A 12,081-nucleotide genomic window follows, 5' to 3' on the forward strand; every position below is an offset into this window, starting at 1 on the left:
AAGTAGTACTTTAAAGTATTTTTACTTAAGTCGTTTTTGGGGGTATCTGTACTTTACTATTTATATTTTGGAGAACTTTTATTTTACTACGTTCCTAAAGAAAATAATGTACTTTTTACTCCATACATTTTCCCTGACACCCACAAATAATAGTTACATTTCGAATGCTTATCAGGACTGGAAAATGGTCCAATCCACATACTTATCAAGAGAACATCCCTGGACATCCCTCCTGCCTCTGATCTGGCAGACTCACTAAACACAAACGCTTCATCTGTTAAGTATGTCTGAGTGTTGTAGTGTGCCCCTGGCTATCTGTAAATTAAAACATGAAAATTGTGCTGTCTGATTTGCTTAATATAAGGAATTTGAAATGATTTATACTTTTACTTTTGATACTTAAGTATACTTAAAACCAAATACTTTAACACTTTTACTCAAGTAGTATTTTACTGGGTGACTTTCACTTGAGTCATATTCTATTAAGGTATCTTTACTTTTACTCAAGTATGACTATTGGGTACTTTTTCCACCACTGCACTGACTGACACTGGGCTCTGCCTCACTGCAGCACTGGGTCGTCGCTCCACCCAGCAGTCTATGAGGGGAGGATGGGACGACTGGTCATTGTGTCCGTGGAGGATCAGAGTAGACCATCTGTCTCGCTGGCTTTGTTCACTGGATTACAGCTAGGTTGGGTGAGGGGTGGGTGGGTGGGTGTGGTGAGGGTTGGTGGAAAAGGGGGTTTGGTGAGGGGTGAGGGGTGAGGGGGAACACGAGGCATCATCCAGGACTGAATTGAATGCTCTGTAAAAAAGGATAGAGCAGGTGGACCGAAGTTCACAGGGGTTAGAAACGGTCAAGCTGAAGCTAAAAGGATTCATCCTAGCCAGCACAACATTTGTAAGCACAGGCTACATCGTCAATGTTACCAACAAAAGCTAAACTAATAGGTAGGCTAGTCAATAGGTAACTATAGCTATTCAAAAGGAGATCAGGGAACCATCCTCTGAAAGGTGTCTGAACAGATTAAACCAGCAAGTCAGCAGCATTAATGCTAGGTAAGCTTTCACCTATACTGATGGCCAGAGTGAACATACAATCGTAGAAATAGAATCTATAGAACCGGCATCCCCATTCAAGTCAATGTTCCGACAATGAGTTCTGTCAAATTGCCGTCTGAGCGGCCTTGTCCTTTCTAGAGATTCTATTTCAATGCATACAATACCCCATTGTGAAGGTGCAACAGAAAAAAACTTTTCATAAACACAGACAATAGGGACCTACCACATGCCAACCCCCACCTCTCTGCACCCTTAGAAAATCACTACTATGATCTTCATTACTACTATGGGCTGTAGCCTGGCACCCAAACGTAGGTGAAGTGAAACAATGGTGAGTGCAGCGTTCAGTCTGTCGACTACTAGAGCCGTGTGGCTGTGGGGAATGCTCCCCAAGGGGCCTATTACTGGAGGCAAGGCTCACTGGCTCAGGGCTATTCACTGGGCTACAGAGCTAGGCCAGGGGCTAATGGCTTACTGCCCTGCCTGGCTGCTAACTACCGCTCGGTCAACTCTCAACCACTGACAACGTTTGTTCCCACTGTAGATTGACTTTCAAAAGTAGATTCCTTTTCAAATGTACTGTAGATTAACTTTCAATGTAGATGGCATTTTAAGCATTATGGTTACATGTAGTTTCTTCGGCCATCCAGTGGTGCTATTCAACTATTCATAATCATTGTGAAATATCTCACGTTGACATTCATGTTAAATGAGTTTCAATGTATTAAATGGGGGACCAACTTCCTGATTTGGCCTAGTTTTCTCGCCTTGGTCATTTAGAAATGTAGCGGCCATGACTGAAGCCAAACAAGAGTTGTCTTGGGGGGAGGGGTTAATGTGGGTGTCTTGTGTGTGTGCACGTGGAAAGCATTTCTACATTCACTCTACCAAAACAGTACAGTTAGTCACTCACCCTTCAAGATAACTTCAAAGTCTAACCAGGTCTTGTGTCTTGAAGTCGCATAGGCTAGCGCTAGAGAAACTTGCCAATTAGCTTCAGCCGGCTGGTGTGCGACCATGGCAAAGTTGGTTTGCTATTGGATAGCCCGTGTACATTGTGTAATTTACTGATTGTCCCTAACTAGCCCCATAGGGATATTGAATGTCAAATCAAATTGACCATGGGCATTATGATCGGGTTGCGTGCAGCTGCGCTCCGAATTGATGATTAATCAAATCAAATCTTATTTGTCACATGCGCCGAATACAACAGGCCTTACCGTCAAATTACTTGGGTGCTGCCAGCTGTGGGCAGGATTGAAATAAACCAAACCCAAGGAAAACTGTTACACTACCCATCATTCCATAACATACCATTTTCTCTTATCATCTCGCAAATCTCTTTTGGACAATACTGACTTTATGACCAAATTTATCCTATTAACACTTTTGTAAGTCAATTTTGACACTACAATAAATGTTTCTGACTCATATCGATGCCACATATGCCGTTTTCAAAAGGAGAAATTGCTTTTTAGGGGCAGTCGCTGTAAGGGTAGAACTAACCTCGTCCCCAGGCTATTGTGCACGTCTGATACATAAACAATAAGTGCGGAAGACATTTCAGTTGAATGCATTCCCTTCCATAAACAATTCAAAGCTGGCCTTAGTGGGAGTGACCATAGAATTCTATGGGAGTGACCTTACTTGTCATCATTTAATTTTAGCGACTCACACGACTGTGGCGTGCTAGCATACGGGGGAAGGTGTTGTGGGAGATGATTGGTTGGTGGAATAAGCGATGCCTATGCGCCGGGAGTTTCTCCCAGTCTTGGCTAACCAAGGCCAAGTTTGACGCGCATTTGGGCAGAAGTTTCTAGGAATGAGATTAAGGGTAGACCTAATGTCCAAAGAAACCGCATCCAAAAAAATTAAAAATCACACAAAACAACAGTTTAACAACTGTACCAAACAGCCATTTTAAAATGTTCACAATGACACATTTCGACAGGTACTGTAATATATCAAAAACACATCGGCAGACATGTCATATCTAAAATCTGAAGAACAAATGACACATACCTCAATTTGCACGAAGAGCTAGAGTCTCAAAAGACAGAAGTAACCAGACATTTTCAAAACAAAGGAACGTGTCAAAATACATTTTCCAATACAATTATTCTATATTGCATACACATTTACTTTGAGTGGATATCTGAAATGCATCCTTGAATCAACATATAAATAATATCTTTGTGTTGTTGATAATAATATTAATAATGAATGAGGGAATTATCAGATTTCCTTCCATTTAAAAGGCCACTAAGATTACTGTAAATCGGCACATAAACCCTAACAAATCCATTCACGAGAAAGAATGGAAAAGATTAAGTGACATTTCCTTTAATCTATAAAATTATTCTCGCTATCTGAGAAAACAAGGAAGTAGGCTACTGTTTTGCAGCAGTGTTAGCTCGTTTTGAAGCTCTGTGATTGAAATAACACACTTCCGTTTGGTCATGCAAAGTTGTGGCAGAAGGACTCTGGAAAATGTTAAAACATTCAGCATGGATTTTGACTAGGTCCCTTACCCAACACATTCATGAGGAATATTAGTATGAATTTCAACAACCCATCCGATGGCCCTCCAGCAGAGATTTAAAACAGAATATTGGGTCCCCTGTAGCTCAGTTGGTAGAGCATGGCGCTTGCAACGCCAGGGTTGTGGGTTCATTTCCCACGGGGGGCCAGTATGAAATTCTATGCACTCACTAACTGTAAGTCGCTCTGGATAAGAGCGTCTGCTAAATGACAAAAAAAAATACATATATATATTGTTTTCGACATTTTGTAGTGCTCATTTTCTTCAGTGATAGACCCCCAGGCTTGCAAGGCATCCGATTTTTTGTTGTTGTTGAATAAAAATGTTGTTGAAGTTTGCTGATAAAAGATAACCTACAGTACTTAACTTGAACAGTACTCAGTGCTATTTCAAAGCAGTTTGAAGTATAGGCGAGGTGAGAGGTGTTTTCACTATGCATTCAACTAACTACTGCCATTAAAACAGAGTCAAGGCCAGAAAAAGTCTGAGAAAAATTCATTTAAAAAAACATCACATTTTAAAAAACAAGTCTATAGCATAGATGGTTTGTCAAATATTCAGAAAATTTTCACAAATTAAATCTATCATCCAAACTAAATATTATAAAAGCATCTACAGAGAAAATTATGGATCATTACTAATAACTTAAATACATTTAAAAAAGTTTGTAATATAACAATTTTCCATTGTGGGGCCGAGGCTAAGAAAATAGTTGTTCAAAGCCTATCCCAAAAATTTTTAAAATAAAAGCATAAATGAAAAGGTCCATAGATCAACAAAAAGACCTGCGGAGTAGACAGGTGCGCTTGGCCTTGAATGTGTCCTGTTTGCTCTTGGTCCTTGTTGGAGGGGAGTCTCCCTTCTGTCCTACATTGAGAAGCTTTGGCACAGAGACACCATGGTGGGACGGGACGACAGTGACGCATCACAACACGGTGCTAACGAGGGGAAGGACACACATGCAGCAGGCCAGACCAGGCCGCGCCCCCGGTGGGTGAGGAGGTCAGAGGTGAGGAGGTGGCGAGGGGTTGGCCATGGAGGGGGGTAGGCAGTGGGAGGGTTAAGGGCTGGGAACAAAGGGCATCTTCAAACAAGAGCGCGGTAGTGGAGCCATTTTCCTACCAGTGTCTCCAGAATCAGATAGCGCTGTACACACGACAACCCACTGTTGACTTTGGCCTGCACTTTAAAAACTTCCGTCCACTTCAGTAGTGATTCTATCCCTCCTCCGACTGTCTCTGGTCTGGTCTGTCTCACAGAGAAGACTCCACCTCTCGAGTGATAATGACCTCGGGCTCTGGGATCCGGGGGACCACCTGGATGACTGCAGCGGCCGCCTGCTCCAGAACTGAAGCTCCGGCTCCAGCTGCTCCCTCTGGGATCTCGCTGATCACCTCCATTGCTGAGGCCGCCAGCGCCTTCCCCTCGCCGCTCGGCCCCTTCTCCGTGCCTGCCGGACCAGTGCCGGCAACACCCGGCTTGTCTGTGGCGCCACAGCACAACTTGGGCGCGCACTGCGTCCGGCAGGAGAGCTCGCATAGGGAGGCACTTGATTCGGAGTTGACCGTGACAAACTCGGGCTGGATGGTGGTGGCGTGGATGCCCTCGTTGTGGAAGAAGTCCTTGATGCGCTTGGCCACGTCCATGTAGGATGTGGGGTCATGGCACTTGATGTGCGCTGTGGCGATGATGCGCGAGCCCGCCAGCTGCCAGATGTGCAGCTCATGAATGGCCAGCACACCGTCCAGCAAGAGCAGCCGCTCGTTAAGGCGGTGCATGTCGATCTGCTTGGGCACCGTCTGCAGGAGGATCAGCGCAGACTCCTTGAGCAGCGGGTAGGTGGTGTAGAGCAGGATGCCCACCATGATGATGCACAGCGTGGGGTCCAGGTAGAGCACCCAGCAGGGCCCCACCATGGTCCGCTGAAAGCTAGAACCGTTGCTGTCCACAAACAGGTCCACCAGGGTGTGGTTGACATGCTGGTGGTCGGTCGAGTGGCAGGGATTGAAGCAGGTCTCGCCAGGCGGGCACGGCCGCCACACAAAGGTGAAGATGAGGGCGTTGACCACCACAATGACCGAGCCCAGGGCGTCACCCAGCACGTGCAGGAAGACTCCACGCATGTTGAGCGAGGCCTCGTCGTGGCTGTGGTCCATGTCCTCGTAGACGACGCTGCCGTTCATATGCACCTCGCTGTCGTTGCGAACGATCTCTGAAGGAAGAAGACAGGGGGACAAGGGGTTAAAGAGGTCCAGGGGGGGGCGGTTGTGCAAAAGCACAGCCCTGTTAGAAATGCATCCTTCCTAGTTTTCTTGAGATAACCATTGATCTATAAGTGATTGGATAAGTGAAAGCAAGTGACCACCATCCCCAATGAGAACCAATTCAGATCCAAGATTACTTCAAGGAAGGTACGAAGGATGCATTTCTAGTATTTGAACAGAGACAACATATTTGAGAGGATGATAGGAAGAATGGCAGAGACTCTTGCATCAAAGGGATGGAGAAAAGGAAATGCTGATGTTTACAAAGATGAGGAATGACTGGAAATCTTAATCATGAATGACTTACATCCAGCTGCGATTTATTAGCTACCTCGTCCAACTACTGACCCAAACAAACCATAATGATTTATGAATGCATCAGAGTTTTTGGAGGACATGGTTGATGTGCCGTAAGTTACGGCTGCCCGAGGTGATAAACACCTTGATAAGAAGCTAAGACATGTTCGACATTAAATAAAACAATTTACTTCCACGTAGGGAAGAATGTAGGCCGTAGTACATCACCTGAGGCAGGCCTTCCCAGTTCCCGTTCTGGACGTGCACTACAACCGGCATGGTGGTAGAAGCCAGTAAATTAACCAACCACAACAGACTGCCCCTGCTTAACACCTTGAGGAAATTCCATTCATGTCAGCAGACAGTGTGATGGCCTAGCACTACGCTACGACTCATACGGCTACATAATGGCCAATGGCACCAGAACTAGCGCTAGGTTAATAGCCTCTGTCCCGGCACTCAGTGACGTAGGGGTAATTCCTCAGGGCCTAATGGTGTGGCTGAGTAAGGGGCTTTCGGTCGTGTCACTGCTTGGGATGATGTATGGCCGGGTTGCTGCGATCAGTGCATGGAGGAGGGAGAAATGGGCTCCATTTACTGAAACTGGCAGAGCCGGACAGGCCCAGTGTAGAGGGGAAACTTACGGTCTCCTGGTTTAACCATTTTCTGTCCAAACAGGAGGCAGAGGGCAGCTCTCAGCTCCCTGACCCTAGTATCAGTAAGGAGATCATGGTCATGTTCTGAATCTGGTGGATTGCCATGTTTACACCATAATATCCTGTTAATATGATAAAACAACTGCTTATAACACGTGGGTTTTGTGAAGGAAGACAATTTACGGATAATACGGATGAAATGTCTTCTGATAAGGTCACGATTTGAAAGCCTGGACTGTTCTCTTCAAATACTCAATGTAACTTGAGGGACAAAATCTGGATGGCTGGGACTTTCACCATTTTGGTTTTGAAACAAGTCATGACACGTCCGCCACCATGTAAAACATCTGCAGGCTGACCCTAGGTCAGATTCTCCAGATAAGTTTGATTAAAGTTATTTGTAATGTTACAGTGAGCATGCAAAGGGGGCACAGGTTTATGAAGCAGTGTATTTTACAGACAAGCTTAGAGGCAGAACCTGGTCATATTTCTCCAGAAATGGGAATAATTGTGTTTCCTGAAGTGGCAAAAATAATGATGGCAGTCCCTTGAGATAATAGATTCAATTACAAGGGTCTGTCGTGCACTCTCATGGCCTCCGCAAAAGGCATTATTTCAAAATGGTGTGCGCAGAATAGGCAGTCATGGGCCACATTGTTCTGTATCAAGTCACTGCTGATACCAGTCGCTGACATCTACGAATATTACAAAGAATATAGCCCTATCACTGTTTCTGTTAAAAACTGAAAACTACAGATGTAATTGTGCCTCTGCCCAACCATTACTCTTTGTGAGCCACTGGTCTGTCTGGTAAATGGGCTCATATAGCTTAGGCCTTAACTACCAGTCAAAAGTTTGGACACACCTACTCATTCAAGGGTTTTTCTTTATTTTTTACATTGTAGAATAATAGTGAAGACATCAAAACTATGAAATAACACATATGGAATCATGTAGTAACCAAAAAAGTATTAAACAAATCAATATATATTTTATATTTGAGATTCTTCAAATAGCCACCCTTTGCCTTGATGACAGCTTTGCACACTCTTGGCATTCTCTCAACCAGCTTCATGAGGTAGTCACCTGGAATGCATTTAAATTAACTCTTAAAAGTTAAGAAGGAAAGAAATTCCACAAATTAATGCGTTTGAGCCAATCAGTTGTGTTGTGACAAGGTAGGTGGGGGTATACAGAAGATAGCCCTATTTGGTAAAAGACCAAGTCCATATTACGGCAAGAACAGCTCAAATAAGCAAAGAGAAACGACAGTCCATCATTACTTTAAGACATGAAGGTCAGTCAATACTGAACATTTCAAGAACTTTGAAAGTTTCTTCAAGTGCAGTCGCAAAAACCATCAAGCGCTATGATGAAACTGGCTCTCATGAGGACTGCCACACGAATGGAAGACCCAGAGTTACCTCTGCTGCAGAGGATAAATTAATTAGTTACCAGCCTCAGAAATTGCAGCCCAAATAAATGCTTCACAGAGTTCAAGTAACAGACACATCTCAACATCAACTGTTCAGAGGGGACTGTGTGAATCAGGCCTTCATGGTCGAATTGCTGCAAAGAAACCACTACTAAAGGACACCAATAAGAAGAGGAGACTTCCTTGGGCCAAGAAACACGAGCAATGGACATTAGACAGGTGGAAATGTGTCCTTTTGGTCTGGAGTCCAAATTTGAGATTTTTGGTAACAGCCGCCGTGTCTTTGTGAAATGCAGTGTGGGTGAACGGATTATCTCTGCATGTGTAGTTCCCACCATAAAGCATGGAGGAGGAGGTGTTATGGGGTGGGGGTGTTTTGCTGGTGACACTGTCCGTGATTTATTTATAATTCAAGGCACACTTTATTAGCATGGCTACCACAGCATTCTGCAACAATACGCCATCCCATCTGGTTTGATCTTAGCGGGACTATCATTTGTTTTTCAACAGGACAATGACCCAACACAACTCCAGTCTCTGTAAGGGCTATTTTACCAAGAAGGAGAGTGATGGAGTGCTGCATCAGATGACCTGGCCTCCCAATTGAGATGGTTTTGGATGAGTCGGACGGCAGAGTGAAGGAAAAGCAGCCAACAAGTGCTCAGCATATGTGGGAACTCCTTCAAGACTGTTGGAAAAGCATTCCAGGTGAAGCTGGTTGAGAGAATGCTAAGAGTGTGCAAAGATGTCATCAAGTCAAAGGGTGGCTATTTGAAGAATCTCAAATGTGAAATATATACAACTTTTTTGGTTACTACATGATTCCATAAGTGTTATTTCATAGTTTTGATGTCTTCACTATTATTCTACAATGTAGAAGAAAACCCCTTGAATGAGTACGTGTGTCCAAACTTTTGACTGGTACTGTATATGGCAACATTTGATAGATATACTGATGATGCCCAAGCCAAGAGACCCACATCAGCTCAGTTACACCTTTGAGATTGTAATGGATATTGATCCATCTACAATACAGAAGAAACCCAGCCAAGACCATGTGACACTGGCTGTGTTGATTGTCTAACCCTCAAAGGCAAACATATGAAAGGGTTAACGAAAACCACAGAGATGGCTTTGGACTAAAGACAGCTCCATATTGAGTAGGCCTTCCAATTTCAGTTCTTTGAATACAATTCCTGTCTGTGTGAGATTATGCGAGTGTGTGCTCTGTTTGCCCCCACTCCCCAATAATATATGATCTTATTTCCATCGATGAAACAGCATAAAACCTGAGACAGGCTAGTGTGGTTATGATATCATAATGAAGAGCTGTCTTGATATGATTCATAGTAGTACAATGAACCCGAGGTGAAAAACATAACAGTATCATTGGGGGCCAATTTGTCAAATTCTCAGTGAAAAGATTGTAGCTAGCCAAGTACAGTAGCTACATCTATACAGTGTGTTGACAGTATAGCTACTTAATGTAATAGACAAATGAATGACATAACTTACCATGTCTATGTCTCTCGGTGTTCACGCCATTAGGGGGGCTGTTGTGGCTTCCCACCAGGTTGTTGGACTCCTCTCCTGATGATCCATTCGGTCTTTCTGACTTGCATATTTTACCCCTCTTGTTTTTCTTATTTCCATGAGAATGGCCTCCTCCGTGAGAGTGCCCGTGTCCACCACCTGCGTGTCCGTGGAACAAGCACAGCCCGAGGAGGTTGACCAGGAGCCCGGCGGCCCCCACACCGATGACTACATGGGGTTTCTCGATTTCATGTGGGTTGGTGAATCGCTCGACGGCCTCCAAGATAATGGTGAAACAGAGAGCTGTGAGGAACACTGCGTTTACCAGAGCCCCCATCACCTCCGCCCGGATCCATCCGAAGGTGTTTTTATTAGTCGATTGCGTTTTCTCAGCGAAGCGCACCGCCACCAAAGCCACAACCAGCGCTATGACATCCGATAGCATATGAAAGGAGTCCGACAGCATTGCCAAAGATGCCGTGATCCGACTGACGACTACCTCCACGATAAAAAAGCCAAATGTCAATGAAAGCATGCATAGTAGCCGCACACGATTAGGCTCACAAGCCATTTTTATCCGCTGGTCACTTATTTAGATAACTGAGTTAGCTAGCTAGTTAGCTTACAATATGCTATCTGTAGCGAGCCAATCGAGACTGGAAGCATATGATGGGATTCCACCACGTATTGTAAATATGTATATGCTCGCTAAAAATTCGTCATTATCGTACGATTACAACCGACTCCAATTCCAGATGCAGCAAAGACAGATGTTGGTTTCTCAAAAGCGGTCAACTGGGCAAATTAGAAGACGAGGGTATATTTCAGAAACGTTAGCCGTAGACTTTGATTTGCAGACGGCTGAAACTTTGCACCCGAGCCGGTAAAGTTTCCACACGGAATGAGGCACGCCCTGGTATCTTGCTATTGGTTGTTATGGATAAAGTAGAATTTGGTTGGTCAATTCTTCCAACAATTTCACATGGGCGGGGTCGAGCGTTGCCATGTAGGCACGTTGCGTAATGCAAACATTTCGACGTCGTCGTTTGGACTCATGGTCTAACATTTTGTGACACCTTGTTTTTTAGAATAGTGTGTATCATTGGGTCTTTGCACATCACTTAATACTTTAACACGTTCATTAATATTTTACTTAGTTATTATACATTGATTACACCATCACTCGTATTTCATGTCACAGCGATTCACCGATACCTATGCTATGATGCTGGTAAAGGTTTGTCTCGCGCACTTGCGGCTGCTGCACTTGAACGCAGACACACTTCCCCAAGCTCTGGCAGTGCTGGTCATAAAAAAAGCTAGCTAACTGATGGATGCAAACAATGTTCTTTAGGGAACGCCGTTTGGGTCTTTGCGTCTCAAAAAAGATACACGTCAAAAAACACTATTTGACGCGTCAAATAAGCTTTTAATTTGACACGTCAAATAACAAAATTATATTATGGAATGTTGTGTGTGCTGAATTTGCACGTTGTGTTTACAATACCGCGTTGGTAATAAGGCATTATTTGTTCGACCGAATGGGGAAACGTCTGTGTGATCATTTGAAATAAGAGCATGATCAAAAATGTTTGCAAATATCTTTGATACAGATGTTATTAGAAACTTTTGCTTGGTACCATCCTAGCTAGCACTAATGCAACCAGCCTTAAAACAATGACTAGTAGAAACTGCAGTAATTTTCAATATTCTTAGGAATGATTTAGGAATCCACGTGAGTAAGTATTAGCTAGGTAGCCACTTGTTGTTCTCCTATTGAAATCGAACTTCAGTTCATGAAAATAACTAGCTAGCTAGCTACTTAACCCTGTTGCCCAAAGCTAGCGTTATAAGCAGCCAGCTAGCTTCATCTGGCTAGTGAGCCTAGACCGGACCGGGTTATGTGTTATGAAGCTAGCCACAATAAGGACTAGCCACAATAGTGGAATTTGCGGTTCGCCTTCAAAATAAAACTCCCTCTTTGAAAGTGACACAAATGGTTACAATTGGTGCAATCATGCCATATTTAGACTAGATAATGTTAAACAAGGTTGGAGTGTTGGAATGTGGAGCAATGAAATGGGTTATCGGTCTACTCGGTTAGACCCACAGAACACAACTGTGAAGAGTTTACGCAAAAATTAGCGTGGTAGCTTTTATTGCAGGACTTTGGCTGTGAGAAATCACCTCCCCAGTCAGCCTATTGTGCGTATTGACATTCATATTGCACTATACAGTCTTATCTAAGGATTTGGGATCAATGAAATGGGGTATCAGTCTGCTCACCCAA

At 43.8% G+C, this 12,081-nt stretch overlaps 1 protein-coding gene across 1 annotated transcript; it reads right to left on the reverse strand.

Moving 5' to 3' along the window:
* Positions 1-3,772: 3,772 nt before the first annotated feature.
* LOC121549100 (zinc transporter 1-like) lies at positions 3,773-11,667 on the reverse strand. The gene is made up of 2 exons (XM_041860935.2): positions 9,774-11,667; positions 3,773-5,818 (listed from the first exon to the last, which is right to left on the reverse strand). The coding sequence occupies exons 1-2, from the start codon at positions 10,360-10,362 to the stop codon at positions 4,860-4,862; spliced, it is 1,548 nt and encodes a 515-aa protein (XP_041716869.1). The 5' UTR covers positions 10,363-11,667; the 3' UTR covers positions 3,773-4,859.
* Positions 11,668-12,081: the final 414 nt, after the last annotated feature.

Source organism: Coregonus clupeaformis, chromosome 33 (genome assembly GCF_020615455.1).
Source record: "Coregonus clupeaformis isolate EN_2021a chromosome 33, ASM2061545v1, whole genome shotgun sequence".
NCBI classification, from domain to species: Eukaryota; Metazoa; Chordata; class Actinopteri; order Salmoniformes; family Salmonidae; genus Coregonus; species Coregonus clupeaformis.